The 15,794-nt window shown below is 53.4% G+C and overlaps 5 protein-coding genes across 5 annotated transcripts; 2 read left to right on the top strand and 3 right to left on the bottom strand.

The window, feature by feature from the left end:
* Positions 1 to 344: 344 nt before the first annotated feature.
* On the bottom strand, positions 345 to 1,784 carry VDAG_10454 (BAR domain-containing protein; the record flags this gene model as incomplete). Its single annotated transcript, XM_009659659.1, has 4 exons — positions 345 to 1,202; positions 1,264 to 1,379; positions 1,430 to 1,600; positions 1,661 to 1,784. 4 exons carry the CDS (start codon positions 1,782 to 1,784, stop codon positions 345 to 347), a joined length of 1,269 nt encoding a protein of 422 aa, XP_009657954.1.
* Positions 1,785 to 4,881: 3,097 nt separating this feature from the next.
* On the top strand, positions 4,882 to 6,545 carry VDAG_10453 (uncharacterized protein; the record flags this gene model as incomplete). The annotated part of the gene is made up of 3 exons (XM_009659658.1): positions 4,882 to 4,886; positions 4,947 to 5,057; positions 5,114 to 6,545. The coding sequence occupies 3 exons, from the start codon at positions 4,882 to 4,884 to the stop codon at positions 6,543 to 6,545; spliced, it is 1,548 nt and encodes a 515-aa protein (XP_009657953.1).
* Positions 6,546 to 6,614: 69 nt separating this feature from the next.
* VDAG_10452 (glycosyl hydrolase) lies at positions 6,615 to 7,322 on the bottom strand (the record flags this gene model as incomplete). The annotated part of the gene is made up of 1 exon (XM_009659657.1): positions 6,615 to 7,322. The coding sequence occupies one exon, from the start codon at positions 7,320 to 7,322 to the stop codon at positions 6,615 to 6,617; it is 708 nt and encodes a 235-aa protein (XP_009657952.1).
* Positions 7,323 to 7,872: 550 nt separating this feature from the next.
* On the bottom strand, positions 7,873 to 9,426 carry VDAG_10451 (YTP1 protein; the record flags this gene model as incomplete). Its single annotated transcript, XM_009659656.1, has 4 exons — positions 7,873 to 8,262; positions 8,317 to 9,162; positions 9,224 to 9,301; positions 9,358 to 9,426. The coding sequence occupies 4 exons, from the start codon at positions 9,424 to 9,426 to the stop codon at positions 7,873 to 7,875; spliced, it is 1,383 nt and encodes a 460-aa protein (XP_009657951.1).
* A 3,711-nt stretch (positions 9,427 to 13,137) lies between these two features.
* On the top strand, positions 13,138 to 14,714 carry VDAG_10450 (galactosyl transferase GMA12/MNN10 family protein; the record flags this gene model as incomplete). Its single annotated transcript, XM_009659655.1, has 2 exons — positions 13,138 to 13,142; positions 13,713 to 14,714. The coding sequence occupies 2 exons, from the start codon at positions 13,138 to 13,140 to the stop codon at positions 14,653 to 14,655; spliced, it is 948 nt and encodes a 315-aa protein (XP_009657950.1). The 3' UTR covers positions 14,656 to 14,714.
* Positions 14,715 to 15,794: the final 1,080 nt, after the last annotated feature.

The raw sequence follows: 15,794 nt of genomic DNA, 5'->3' as shown, positions 1-15,794 counted from the left end.
TCGAACTGAACCATTTGTTTGATTTTTACTCCGTTGTTGACGCAATGTACGCGGACTCTTCGTAGAGAAAATTGGGGGCGCATTCATCAACAGCCTGTAGTTCAACGATCAGTGCAGCAGAGTTTGAGGCATGCTCCAAGACAGCGATAGTCAACAATTGTTCGTAAATTGGTAACAGTCGTTGATCGAGGCCCCAATATTTGAAAAACTACATGCTAGCTGGAAGACTGACGCCCATGCGACACCAAACGCCATGCTCCCGAGCAAGGTCAATCCCAGCCCATTCTATCATACCAAAGAAAGGATCATAAATAATCAACATTGGGTATCCAAGAAGATGCCCTCTAGTAGCCCACCTCAGAGGCGCGCTTAGGAGGGATGGGAGGTGCCGGCTTCTTGCTGCGGCAGGGCGGGGGAGGAGGAGGTGCCTTCTTGATGCCCAGGTTGCTTGTGCTTCGTGTAAGGCTCCCCATGCTCGTGGCAGGGCTGGCGCTGCGAGCGCCCCAGTCAGGACTGCCGCTGCCGCTGGCCGTGCTCTCGTCGTAGTCATCAGCAAACACATCCTCACGCGCGTAGGGCGAGTTGGTGTTGGTGCGAGTGGTCGGGCGCGCGCTGATGCTGGGCATGCTAGGGATCGCGGATGCGCGACGCTCACTTGCTGGCCCCTGGAAGGTCTGCGAGCGACCAAATGAGGGGCGCGCGGGAGGCTCTGGTGTTGATGCGAAACGCTGCTCGGAGCGCATAGACCGGAACGGCATGCGGACGGGCTGCGCCTCTGGCTCAGGCTCTTGCTCCTCGTAAATCTGGTTGCGAGGGGCGTAGTCATTGAAGGAGCGCGCCGTGTTGGCACGGCTGCGGCCTGTCGGGCGGCGCTCAATTGAGCTGATGCGGTCCAGACGGTTTGGTGACGTCTGGCTGACATTGGTAGCCCACGCCTGTCTGACCCGACGCAGCTCCTCGGCGCAACGCTCGTGGTACTCGAGCTCGGCGTCGAGGAAGTTGGAGAGGTCGCGAACGTTGTCAGCCTCAGCTTCCTTGATGTCCTGCATACGGCGCATAACATCCTCGCCGCTCTCCTCAAATTTGGCACGGTTGGAGCGCATCTCCTCCTCGATGCGGTAATCGTCACGCTTGGCCTTGTTCATCTTGCTGATACTGGCATCGTAGGCCAAACGGCGGGACTCGTGCTTCTTGCGGGCGCCCTGGAGAGAAAGCATGTTAACCATGGTATGCTCCATGAACTCGAGACAGGTGTGAACGAACCTGGTACTCCTTCATCATGGCGAGGGATCGCTCAATGGCCTCGAGCCAGTTCTGGTTGACTTCCGCAGCATAGGCTTCCTGGGTCTCGGCAATGCGCTCATTGGCACGACCAACAGCTGTTGAAATATCAGCAGTGGTCCACGAACCAGACGAGAAGTCAACGTACCAATCAATCCGTTGCCGAACTCCGAGTCTGGCTCAAAGTCCTCGCCGTGAGTAACCATCATGCGTCCGACGAAACCAATGGGCACAGCCTTCTCCTTGTCCTCGGGAGCCTCGCCGCGGCGGGAAATCCACTTGACGTATCCATTGGTGGACTTTTGGAGCTTCTCCATGCCTGCGAGTTTGGTCAGTATGCGTTGATTACGGCAGCTGGGAGCCGAAGCACGCTGCTTACCCTCATGGCGCAGGGTCATCTCGGTCTCGAGGTTCTTGAACTCATCCGAATGAGCGGTCTTTTCGCCGCCGACCTTCTCCCCAGCCCATTGGAAGGCACGGTCGATTTTCCTGCTGAGACCCATGGTGAATGAGTGGGGGCGGTGCGCTCGTGTTGCAGCGTGATATGTCAATGTCAATCGAGGCGTGAATAGGGAGTTTGCCGCGTATGTCTTGTGTGTTGGCGATGGACAGTCCAGCTGGCAAAAAAAGAAAATGGTATACAAAAAGATTCGAAAGCCAAGAGGAAGGGCGAGCTCTCAGGACTAAAAGAGTGAGCAAAGTGGCAAGTTGGCGTCCGGCAAGGTTTGGAGGGGTTGGAGTCGATAGACAGGGGGGTCACTCCTGACCGATTCAACGAGTAGGGCAGCGGGTGGCAGGCCAAGACAGGGGACGAGCGAGGGGAATGGTGGAGCGATACCCCGGTTGAAGAGCGCGCGAGGGATAGATGGTGGGTGGATGGGAGGGGGTAGGATGTGAAGGGTTGAACTGGGGGTTGGGTGGAAGGTACTTTATCAGTTAATATCTGGCTCGTTAAGCATCCGAGTCGGCGTCTGAGGAGTCGCTCGCAGTACAGAGGAAGAGCCATCCGACCAGTCGGGATCGTCTTCATTCGTCGTTTTCCCGGATTTTAGTCCGTCAAGAGGCCCCCCCCCCCTTATCCATGATGGCCTGGCGAGAGAGCGTTTTGGGTCAGTCCTCACGCTCGGCGCGACCAGACCAAGCCAAGCCTGGTCCCGGAGGTTTGTGGTTGGGGCCCTGAGGTAAGTAAGGTACCTGACCTGAAGGGGGTGGCAGGGTGGGTGCGGAGGGTCGGAAGGGAGGGGCCAGACGCACGAGGTGGCTGTTTGGGTCCCGCCGTGTTAGTGCCTGCCTGGGCTCACAGGGCGGCGGGAAGGTCTAGAGACCTGTGACAACAGGCCATGGCTGGGCCCATGGGTGTCTTGGGCGTGGGCAGAACGAGCAACTCGGGTGAGGGGGTGTGCTGTACTTGTACCATGTACTGTAAGGTAGTTACAGTAGTGCTCAGTGTTCCCCATAAAATGGAAGGTGCCTCCGATGGGTGGCCGGGTCCTGCCACTGCCCCTGCCGGTCATTGTGTTCCTGTGCTCATTGAGGACAGGATAAGAAAGGAGCTCCACTGGGGGTCTTATCGGGCTGCATTAGGGGGGCAGCCACGACTTCACAGAGGACAAGCCCACTGGCTGGCATCATGCAGTTGCCCCTCGTCCTCCGCAGCCCCTCAACGCCTCACGCACTCGCCCCTAATCACGTCTGTCCGGCTGCACGGTATAGTGAGCCCGCGGGCCTTCCTCCTGCAAGCCTGTCTACTTTCCATTGAACCTGCCTTTTGGGGAAGTTGGATCGAACGCTGGCGGAAGCAAGAGCCAGCCTTCTTTTCACTGCTTTCAGGAGTAGATACTATTGAGTGCCCTGCCTGGGCAGGTAAGCAAGGCAGGTACCTCATGGAGGTAGGTAGGTAGGTACCTAGGTACCTTAGGCATGTACCGGCAGCAGCGAGCGTCAACAAGCATATGGTTAGCTCGTCACTCAAGTAAAATCGTTGGGGCCGTAGTACCCACTTTGCTCCTCTTGTGTGCGCTGCGAGGAAACGGGGAACGAGAGGTCGAAAGACGATCACGCCGAAACAGCAGCACTCAGCACTGACTCGGGTGATTGAGCTTTTACCACCTTTACCCGCGTCTGTCATACGTCCGTATTTTTTATTCGATGCCCGCGAAGACCCAAAAACGACGCAACAAGCGCCAGTCCATTCTTTCTCTCACGTCTCTCGTTCCACCTGACTTGCTTAGCCATCGTCCTTGTTCATCTCTCGCCCTATCGATCCTCGGATTCCGTTTTGGGTTTACCCAGCCTCGTATCCAGTTCTTTTTCTGGCAGACGGTTGAGCATGTCTCGAGCCGCCCAGTGTCAGCTCCAAATACCAACGTGTGGCGGCATTCGATGGGCTCTCCCACAACGAGGTCCTGTCATTTGCCATCCGTCCCCTGTCCCCCCTTTTCCTGGGCATGCAGAGTCGATCTTTACGCACGGAGGGTAGCCCAGTTTTCCGAGGCCACACTCCCACGCTTCACGCCTGACACACGGCCCACGTTGTTTGGGGGGACGTGATCGTTGCGCAGTAGGTGGGTTAGCCTAAGGAGTTCGAGACCACTCCTTCGCCGCCGGCGGAACTGCCGTCTGCGAGCAAAGTGTCAACTGGTCTGTCATGGTGTGCTTTTCGGTGCATTTCTAGCCGCAGAGCTTGGTCACGACTTTGCGATCGCGGGGTCCTCCGATTTTACGACTTTGGGACTGTGCAGAGTGCGGGGAGCCGGAGGATGATACTAGATTTGATCACTGTACCCAGCCTCTCTGGTGACCCGATGCAAGCCATCGCGGAGGTCACCCCGACGTTTTCTCCATCCCTGGCACTGATGGACGGACACCTGCCATCAAGCTGATCGCCTGCCAAACCAGGTCGACAAACGAGCAATGGAAGGGCAGCGGGATGGTCTTCTGTTCAGACGGTGTTGCACATGGCCGATCTGGCCGTCGATCAACAGAGGTACAAGACATTGTCGCAGTGGCCACGGCGACTCCCGGGGCTGGCTACCAGCGCCTGGTGTCAGGTCTGTCTTGCAAAGGCCCCGTTGATCAAGTGTTTTGTCAGGTCTCTACCGTGTGATGCGAGCAGGGAAGCGATCCGAATGCCGGCTCCAAGTCGACAGAATATTTGCCACGGCACCCGAGTCTGATGATCCGGATCATCCGCAAGAGTTCATGCGTTGGCCCTGCTTGCATGTCGAAAGTCGAAAAGATCAAAACGCAAATTCCAGAGGAGGGGTGTTTCCTGGCACGACGGCCCGGAGTTCGGCAGAAGGCCAGAAAGGGTGGTGGTGTGTCGTGCTACTTGAGGCTGGTTGGTAGGTGGGGGCCCATTGGCTGCCCACCTAGGATGTACATGTACACCCCAGCCAGCTGCTCTGAGAATAACACCAGCCATTTATTTCCTCGAGAAGCGAGTGTGGCTAATGACCTGCGTTTCGGGCCTGGCCTTTGTGGCTGGTGATACCTTGGCATCTCAACATTGTCGTCATCGCGAGGTTCATCTTCTCAACCCTTGCTGGCTGTCAGGGGCATGCATGGTACGTGAAGAGGCTTTCATTCCAGTTCATGACAATGGAGTATGTGCCCAGATCGACATCGCATTCGTGATATCACTCGCGAATACTCGGCATCTGAAGTCAATCATTCGGCCTCGTATCCTACGACCCATACATTGAGGCTGAGCATTTCGCCCTGAAACTCAACTCAGCCCGGCACAACCGAGACGACCACAGGACACGCCCGCGGCTGTTTGCAACCAGTCCGGCGCCGCATGGGAATGAGCTGTTGCTGACGCGTTCCATAGAACTACGCCATCGACCATGTTTCCATCATCATTCGTTGATCGTTGGTCACGAAGCATCAAGACGCGCCGACATGAGCAGCTCCATGATTTCCCCAACTACCACCTTTCGAACCCTGAGGAGCTCGTCACAACAAGCAACCCTCAGTCCATCACTGTCGGCAGTGGCGTGTCCATCTACAAGCAGACACTGCTGCCAGCAATCCTTACAGCTCATCATGAAGTTATCCTTGTGACCTGTTTCTGGGCCGAATCCGACACCCTGCGAGCGCTTCACGAGACGCTTCACGAGCTGGCCAAACATCGACGCGAGACCATCGCCTCCAATGCTGACAGCTCCGCCTTGCCACGTCTTCGCATTCGCATCGGCTTCTCCTCGCGCTCGTTCTTCCAAAAGATATTCCACCCATGGTCTCGCGATGGTCACGCCTACCGTCCCTCTGCCTGGGCCAAGCTGGGTCTGCCGCCCGACGATGTTTTGAAGGCGGCCCGCATCGATCTTTCCGTTAAGAGCCTCTTCTTCTTACCGTTCAGCGTCATGCACCCCAAGTTTGTCATCGTCGACCGTGAGCGCGCTTTCATGCCGAGTTGCAACATTAGCTGGGAGGTGTGGTTTGAGGGATGCGTCGAATTCACCGGCCCAGCTGTCGAGCAGCTGCTGCGGTTCTATGCAAGTGTGTGGGACGGCAATGTACGGCAGGTCGCCGACTGGGACGACAGCCGGACCCGTGATGCCCAGTCGATACCGCCGATCGAGCCGACCCGGAACGAGCCTGACTCGGCTTGCCAGAAGCGGCTACTTGACCCAACGCCAACACCCACCATGATCCTCCCATCGTCTCATCATGTCAACCCTAGCTTCCGTTACATCCCTTTCCTCGGCCGCCTGACCTCCCCGGCAACCCCTCTGAATGCTGCTCTCCTCGACCTCTTCGCTTCGGCTCAAACTCAGATTGATATCATCACGCCAAACCTCACCTGCCGCGCCGTTGTCGACGCGCTCCTCGCATCACTTGCTCGTGGCGTTAACGTCCGCATTCGCACGAGCCGGAACATGATGCTGATCGAGCAGCTCGTCACAGCCTGCACGACGACAGAGTGGACCATACGGTCCCTCATCAATCGCTACGAAGCCTTGACGGCGTCCTGGACTTCGCGCGCCTTTGATATGGAGGCCCAACGTCAGCGACCTGGCCGTCTTGAAATTTACTACTACCGCCCAGCCACCAAAAGCCCAGACGAGCCGGTGGTGTCGCATCTCAAAATGACACTGGTGGATAGAGAGTATCTGATGCTCGGCTCTGGCAACCTTGATCGTGCGAGCTGGTACACGAGCCAGGAGCTGGGCATCCTGCTCCATGTACCGGGATTCGAACATGACATATGGTCCGCTGTGCTCAATACGCGGATGGACGTGCGATACAGACTGGAGTGAGGATGTCTCGTGCTTGTATATCTAGCCTGTACTATTCATCTTGATACCCATCAAAGCATGTGCTTTAAACTACGTTCCCGTCGCCCTAGTCTCGGGGTTCCATGGTTCTTCGGCTCGTGACACCCACAGTATGCCCCTCGTCAACAAAGCCATGAACCATTCATCGCTGTACGCCTCGTCAAAATGCCCCAGCGCCGTGTAGAACGACCTGCCACCCTCAAACTCCCTCACCCACGCGAGCGGATGATCGTCCCCCATCCTGCCCCCTTGGAAACTGGTCGTGTCCCCCCTCAGCAGAACCCGCAGCCCTTGCCGAGCACGCGGGTGCGTGACAAAGTTGTACCACTCATCCATCCAATGCTCCCTGCCCGTCGCGTTTCCGAGAATGTAATGCCGCCCCTCGGCCACGACAGTTCCAGGCTCCGGAGGAGGGTGCATGTCAAAGTGCGCGCCGACGAGCTCGCCGTACCATAGACTGCTCTTCATGCCGCTGGCGGCGCCATGGACGGCGACGACGCCGCCGCCGCGACGCACAAACACCTGCAGCGCCCCGAGCTGCTTGACCGTTAGGAACTCACCCGAGCAGTGCAGCAGGATGACGGCCGTGAAGGCGCGCAGGGAGTCGCCGGCGAAGCTGGCCTCTGCATCCTCCGAGTGCGCGGCCGTGAAGAGACCAGAGGTCGATGCCAGGGCGAGGAGGGCCGCGACAGCCGGCTCGATGGAGGTGTGTCGATAGGCGGTGGTTTTGGAGAAGAGGAGGATGTGAGGCTTTGGCATTGTGTGTCTGTGTGCGGCACTTGGCTCGATGTGAATGCGGCTTCGTCTTTGTGGTGGTTGCCTCGATTTTGGGAGTCTGTGGTGAGGCACGATACGAAGAATTGTGTCACACATGCGAGGCACGGCGGGCCTTGGGAATGGCAGTTTTGTTATCGAGGCTGCATTGTTGTTCGCATAGTGACATCTTGTCATCGCCAGGCAACCATTTGGGCCCGGTCGTCAAATTACCGTCTTCGTCGTCGCAGATCTCCATTTGTCATACCCCATTCAGCGCAGCATCGCGCTCCGGATCGCTGGGTAATTGACGGAGAAGATCCGGAATGACGGAGTAATGCAAAGATGAGCTCATATCGATGATAGTAAGCTTACCTAGTCACTCGTGAACCGCGATACTGCTGCTGCTGCACCTTGTGGTACATCAGATATTGGCATGATACGGACGCTCATGCCATTCTTGACACTCTAGATTCTCAGCACTATTATCACAAAAGAGCAAAACACCGCCCAATGCACCAACCTAACGACTCGAACTGAACCTCAAAGACCCCATTTATCTCGCCACACGATCGCTGTTGCCTCCTACTGTGCTGCCGATTGTGCTGGGGCTCGACATGCCCCTCTCCTCGTCACCCCGCCTCGCCTTTTTCCTGGCATCTTCCTCATCATCGTCACTCATGAGACCCTCGAGCTCGAACTCCTCGGCATCCCGCAGCTGGCGCGACTCAGCCCCGTGCGTATTGCCGTTCGGGAGGACAACCTTGCCCTCGGCGGATAACGTACGCTCGTAGAGGCTAATGAGCATGTTGACAAAAAGGAACAAGAGGAAGGCGAAGGAGAAGAGAATCAGGATGTAGGCGACGTGATCCATGGACGACTGGTCGACGAGAAGCATCTGTTCCTCGGTGGCGCCCATGAACAGGAATCCAGACGCAAACAGCAGCTGGCAGCACATTAGCTCGGTTGTTCAGATCGCCAGCAGAGTGTTGTTACTTACGAATGCGGGAATCAGCTGCCAGCTGTTGTATGTCCGGCCATCCTCGGAAAGACTATGTTCGTCCTTCACCACAAATGCAATCTCAATGATACGGGTGATGCCAACAGCCATCAAAGTCTTGCCGAACATTGAGTGGGTGGCTTCGGAGACGTGGAGCTCCTGAGGATGCGCAGACATAGCCCAGCCCGTGATGAAGATGACGAAGCCGGGAATGAAGTTTCGCTTGGGGTTGCCGTCGCGATCCTTGCTCAACCAGACACCCGCGAGACCGGCGCACCACCAGACAATGCCCATGGTGGTGTGTTGCCAGTCGTTCTTGACCCAGGCGGTGCCCCAGTGGTGCTCGGTAAAGGTATTGACGCAGCCCCAGGCGGCGATGACCACGCTGTCAAAGAACTCCTGCGACCGCCCTGTCCTGCGCAGCCACATCTGGCCGACGAGCAGGAGCAGCGTCAAGAGAATGCCGTAGGCAATGAAGGCCGAGCCCATGATGAAATGCGCAGCGCACTGTCCGAGATGGTCGCCCTGGCAGAAACCAAGCGCCGTGATGCCACCAAACAAGATCTGCACCCACGAGATTACAGGCATCGCCTTGCCGAGGACGCCGTGGAAGGGGCGGGCGATGCGACGGATGCGGCCGTGGATTCCCTTTTCGAGATGTAGTCGAAGGTAGACACCGAGCGTCACCTGGCCGGCGAGGATGAACATGAGGAGATTCGCGAATTTGGCGTGAACATTATTGTGAATGAATTCGCGTCCGCCGTGGGCGTGGCCAATGAAGTAACCGACAACAGCGATTACGGTGCCGAGAACCTGGGTCGGGACGTGCCATCGGTTTTTGGTGATCTGCAAAGAACATGATCAGCGTGCGAACTACAGGATGGGATAGGTGAAGGAAAGCACATACACCCAGCACCATTCCGATGGGGAAGATGATGCCAAAGGCGAGCATCATAGTAAAGATGTGAACCCACAATGTCGAGTCCTGTGCCGTCAGTCAACTTGCCGTCTCCGTGTATCCAATACGCTGTGAATCCCTACAATTGGCTCTGGCGAGACGGACTCGCCCTCGGCGATGTGGCTGACGCCATGATCGTGTCCCAGCGCCATGGGAAGAAATGCAGCGATTGAAGCAAGCTGTAGAATGCGGTATGGTATCATCAAAGGCAAGGCCATGCTGCTCAAAGGCCTCGATGGCCTGATGGTGGTCAAAGTCATGGCGGCGTTTCGGGAAAGGGGGGGCCGGGCCCTTGGTCAGGATCGTGTAGCAGGTACCGTAGCGCGAACTCGATCGATGGAACGGCTTTTTTGGAGGAGCCGAAGTGGCGGTGGAATGTAGGCACGGCTGGCCGTGTGCGATGGTGTTGATGGATTAATTCTAGGTTGTCGATTGCTTCGTGGATCAGTTGCTTTTTTGCTGGCGTCGTGAGTAGAGCAGGGCAAGGGAGAGACAGACTTGGTCCTCGGAGGCTTCGGGCGCGCCTGGCTGGCGCTTCTTTCCGTTCGCCTATCTCGTTCGTGTTATCACTGGCGCGGCTGTGGTACGTGCCCCATCTTCTACAGCATGTCAATTAAGAGGCCCATGGTTGGTCCAGGCTTGTAGAGTTCGGCGGGCATACATGATCCGGCGCCCACCCCCCGTCATTTCCTTCAGTTCAACTAGTCATGCACCACGCCCCTTTTCCCTCGACGATTAGGCGAGGCATACGCATAGAACAACTCGCCTTCATTTGACGGCCAATTGTCTTCATGGTACAACTCGGTGTAGACAACGCCCTACTTCGAGCGGCCACGCAACGATGCCAATCATAGGAGCCATCTATAGCCATAACACGAATTATTTCGCTTTTACCAGAACTATTTCTCCCTCGTCTCAACATAGTCAGTCGACTCATTTGCCTGCACGGAATCCAGTGAAAAAGCTGAAATAAATTCCCGAGACGTAGCGTCATGAACCGCAAGGTCTTTTCGGTTCGGCTGGGAAGCACAGCCACTAGGAACGCTTGCCATCCTTGGTTGAGGTTGATGAAAGGTTCACCCATGCGCGACTGGCGCCAACATGGTAAGTCGAAGCTGAGGTGTGAATCGGCCGTGGCTGTCATAAATTCTCATATGATCAATTTCGTGGAAGCAGAACGGATAAGCGTTTATAACAAGAATCGGTTCAAGCATCGATCATCCGCATTGTCATGCTTCAAGCCAACGAAACTACCCCTAGGCATTCTCATAGAGACATACTACTCTAACCCTCCTTCCTTCTTATTTTATAACTTCTAGAGAATTACTTTAAACCTTTATCTAGATCTGTTTATTAGCTAGTAGTTATTGTCTTTCCTTTCTTAAGATATTATCGAGTGAGCTATCTAACGCTCCCTTTAAGGCACCCTCTATAGTACTACTATCTCTAGATATAGAGTCGTAGCTTCGATAATATGACCATAAATAGACTTCTTTAAAAGGATTCGTAATATAACTAAAGTATGTTGAATACTTCTCGCACAAATATATTTGAATTCATACTCGTAAATTCATAGAAATAAAAGCCTCCCATTCCCCCTACCATCTTTACATGGAAGGTTTCATAGATCCTCAGAACTTGTTCAACCCTGTTCCCCTTAGTACGTGACAGCGAGTTAAATCAACTGATCAAAGCTGGCCTGCATCAAAAGACCAACTCGAGATAATGCTAGAGCCATCCGTCATCTGGTACCGAACCCCGTTATACCAAACTGTTGGACCGGCCACAACTTTTTGAAGAAGGAATTTGTTACTAGAAAGGTTTACCCAACCTTGAATAGTCATATAGACACTTATGTGGCTGGTCGACTCCTTGAATGAGTTGTAGTAATCGGCATGTAACCGGACGTTTGCTGCAAAGTTGATCCATCCACCACCAATGTCCGCCCAATTTAGATTATCTTTGGTGAAAGTACCAGTGTGCTTAACCAAATTGATGCTGGTTTGCAAGACTGTCGTAGCAAGAGCTTCGTGTGCCGCATTCTCCTCGAAAGGATTCCAAATCATCATAACTCCCCACTTGATATTCTGTGGACATTGAACAAACTTCGCGAATGCATCTTTGAGAACCAGATTGAAGATTCTGCGGGTGGTAGGTTGGGTGAAAACCACTTTCTCACCCGAGAGTTCATCAGAAGCTTTGTTGATTTTAACCTCGCTCGCAATCGGTTCGCCGATAGCCTAGATAATTAGGATTTTACCTGTAAAGCTCGAACACGCTACTTACATCGACAATGAGAGGCCCTATGGTTTGTCCAATAACCAAATGCGTCAAGTCGGGAGCCGCATCTGTCGTTTGCTCAGTTGTATCGGTATCGGATTGCGGGATGGCAATAGCGAATGTGCGGGCTAGAAGTGCTGCACCTGTAACGATTCTTGAGAACTTCATTGTGGCTGACGGAATATGATGTCTTCGAGTAAGCTGTAGTGGTTTAGGAAAAGCAAATTAAAAAATAACTCCAGATCATTCTATCCATATTTATAGATGTCTTTTGCTTTATAAGGGACGGTCTATGATGAACTGTGTCCTCGAATGTTAAACAGAAAACGAAGTCACTTAGGCGGCTCGGACTCTCGAAAATCCGGAACTTAGTTGTAGAGACGGAATTAAGTCGTAATAGAAGTGAAATTGGTTATGCTGATGAGGCCACGCCAGCTCGGCAGTTGGATATGACATCAGTAACCCCCTTGTATTACCAACTAAGGCCCTAACCAAGCCGAGGAGCCTGAGACATCAAAGTCAGCATAGAGACTGAACTGAATTGTACGGAGTACTGCCGCGGTTATGAAAGTCAAACTCTCGAGCGGAAGCCGAATAGTACAGTACAGGTAATAACGGCTATGAAGCACTGCAGTATAAAAGTATAAAGTAGACTAAGACTCTATAGATAGGTTCCGAATTCACTAGATATAATTGGACCATTTAATTAAACTCTGATTTGTTAAGTCTATCGGAACTATAATATAGCGCTTTTATAGAACTCTATACGTTCAAAGTTGTATTTACATTAAGCAATACGTCATTTCCCGGCTGAGCACGATGACGTCGTGTGGAGTGGCCTTGCGCGCGCTGACACTGGCTGCGACTGCGATCGGACTCAGACAACGCAGACAGCACGCACTGCCGATTGTCCTTGGCGCAGGCGACCTTCGAAGACGATTCTGTCTCCTTCATCATGTACTGCAACCGCAGCGTACCCCCTGAGAAGGACACGGGTACTTTGCGCCGGGGAGGGCAGGGGTGGCCCAGACAGAAGAAGGCGAAGCAAGGCTCTCTGGGCGTTGGGGCCCGGGTTGTCCCGGAAGAAATCCTCCCACTTCTCAATCGTCGCCAGGCAGGCGTCAGATGGGTGACAGTAATCTGGTTGTCCTTCATCCACTCAGCCAGGAGCTCGTGGGCAATGATGTCGCGAGGGGGGACCATGATGCGGGCTCTGAGGAACAAGGGGGTGAAGATGTCATGTTGAATGGGGTCGTGTGCAATGATTTTCTACATGACGCCGAGCTTGGCATCATACGGCCGAGGCGGCCTCTCTTCTCAGAGTATAAATGTAGCATCCAAATCCAGCGCGTCCAAATCCAGCGGCCCGCTTGCAATACGTGGCCAGGTACAACCGAGCTTCAAGATAGCGGCCGCCAGCCAGAAGCCATCGGCAATGCATAACGTCGCGTGGTGCACGAAGGCTTCAACTACTCCAATGGAGGGTTGGCAACAGTATTGCGAGACACTGAGCATCATTGAACTCATCTACCAGTAGTCGACTTCGGTCCCTTCCCAGAGACCCCATCTTCACGTACTCCAGAATGAGGTACGAAACACGCTGTGGTTCTGACGCTGGCAGTGACAAGGAGGGCCAAAAATGGCTGTTTAGTTGTGTCTAGAACTCAACCCCGCCCGCCCACCTGTGTCTGCACATTCAGCTACACCCAATCTGGCTGCATGAGCGACGCCTCTCAGCCTGCTCTAACCTGATATGTCGCTTTTCTCGCTTCACACTGGCGGATTGAGGAACATGGAGTATCCGTCTCCGAACTTTTTACACCTAGAATCGTTTTGTTCCTCCGCATACCTCATTCTCACACACGAAGGATTGTGCCACTCATGCGAGTCTTCGACATGTCTCATCCCGTCGACCCGTGTCAAGATGCGCCAATCTCAGAATGCTAACATATATATCGACGAGGTGCTTGAAGGGGGGGACCGGCCATGAAATGCCTCGGGCCTGCCACCTTTTTTTTTTTTTTTGCGAGCTGAGAATGCGCGTCCAAGCTTTCCGCCGCACTTTCGTGCTGGTGTTCAGCATTGTTTTTCCTTTGGTCGTCCTTCTGCAAGTGACTTGGACGTACCGGGAATCATTGCCTACGATATCACTTCGAAGTCAAAACCTCGTCAAGGCAAAGTTGCACTGTTATGGCGACAACGACTGCTTCCCCGATATCCGATCGACGAACGCATCGGACCTCGACACCAACATCAAGATATGTCAGAGTCAGCCCGAGAAGCGCTATGGGGCTCAGCTCCGGGTTGCGACGGTGACAGCGCAGTTTGGGCAGCCGGAGGACCATTACAAGCGTGCTTTGCGCACCCATTTGCGACATAGCCTTATGCATCAGTCTGAAGTCCACGTGCTCTGTGCCGAGATTGTGGACGACTTGTGGAACAAGCCGGCTTTTATACTCGAGCTCCTCTTATCGGAAATGGAGAAGCCTGAGGACGAACGCCTTGAATGGCTGTTCTGGGTAGACAGGGATAGCATCATCCTCGACAACTGCCGATCGCCTTCAAGCTTTCTCCCACCGGCAGCAAAGTGGCCTCCGAGTGAAGCCGCCGAACAGGCGGATGGAGTGGAGCGGCCCGGAATCAACCTTGTTGCGACGAAGGACTGGAATGGGCTGAATAACGGCATCTTCCTCTTGCGCGTCAGCCGCTGGAGCGTTGACCTGTTTGCGGCCATCTTGGCACTGAGATACTTCAGGCCTGGCGTGGATCTTCCTTTCACAGAGCAAAGCGCGATGGCCATGCTAATGCAAGAATTCCAGTTCGCGAAACAGGTGGCATGGGTGCCGCAATGGTGGTTCAACGCATACCCCAGGCCGGAAGAGGACTTTGACGAGGCGAACCTTGACTTGCTGGAGGAACACCACGCCAGGAGGGGAGACTTCTTGGTGCACTTTGCTGGGTTGGGCAACCGAGCCGAGGCAATGCCGGTTTGGCTGGACGTTGCCGAAGATGACTCAAGGCAATGGAGCGTCGGTACACCACTGAGGGATGTTGACAGTGGTATCAGGCAGTATTGGAGGGGTAGAATGAATGCTGCCTGAGGGTGATTAGCATGAATTCCAAGACACTATGATTCTCAGAATAGATCTATATGCTTTCGTACGTTTTCTTTGATGCTGCATATGCTTCCTGTCCGTGCCCGACTACTAATCAAGTCGATGGGTCTGTGGTTGGGTCCCTTGGGATCAAGGCGCTAGGATGCCGCCTACGACAAGGGCAGCAGCTGCCTTGTCCGAGCAATCGCCCACAAACACCCCAGTGTGCCTCTCCAAACTATCGTACGACCATTTTCAGTGGAAGCAGGACGTGAGGGACGTACCAAGAGATAACGACTTGTTGAAGCCACAGGCTTTCGGAAAACTAGACACTCAAAGCCGCCCTCCCTCAGCACCCCAGCCCAGCACACACGATCAAGCCGATATGAACGCCAGAATCACCAGATTCCACTATATACGACCATACCTACTAGAAACCTCGGGATCCCGTCCGCTCTCCCCTAGATAAACTAGTAAGGGCAGTATTACGTTTCGGAGAAGTCTCTACTACAAGGCCAAGATAGCCCGTACAGTACGCGCCTATATAATCTTTCCCCTCTTTAAGCCGCCGCTTTAAGCCCTACTATAAGCGCTTATATATATAATATTCTAATTAGCAGCCTTAGCTTATATAGTCTTAGGGGGTCTAAATATCTTACCTTAATTTCGGTATTCCGATTTAATTAAGGGGTACTATTAAGTTAAGACCTAGGAGCTTAGATTTTATAAGTAAGTATATCGTAATATCTTTAATCTACTAATTCCTAGCTTGAAATAAGCTAAGCATTAAGCTACCTAGTTTCTTATCTAATTCATTATTATATACTATAACCCGAAGCCTTTAGTATTAGATTAATTATAATACTTCTTAGTAAATTCGTAACGAGGTATCTATAGAATACGACCTATCTAAGGATCTAGCCTAGCTATACTTATACTTATATTATAATATCTAGCTAATAATATAGAGAGAGAGAAGGGGAAGCTTAATTAGAATTATCTATATCTAGTATATATATAAGTAAAGCCTCTATCTATTTAGTAGATAATAGCTAAAGGCTCTTAAACTATTATCTTATATTAGCTATAATATAGAGATTAGATAACCTATTTAATCGTATATAATACCTAGAAGGTATAAGATA

Source organism: Verticillium dahliae, genomic scaffold (assembly GCF_000150675.1).
Source record: "Verticillium dahliae VdLs.17 supercont1.40 genomic scaffold, whole genome shotgun sequence".
NCBI classification, from domain to species: Eukaryota; Fungi; Ascomycota; class Sordariomycetes; order Glomerellales; family Plectosphaerellaceae; genus Verticillium; species Verticillium dahliae.
This window is presented reverse-complemented; position numbering and strand designations above follow the sequence as displayed.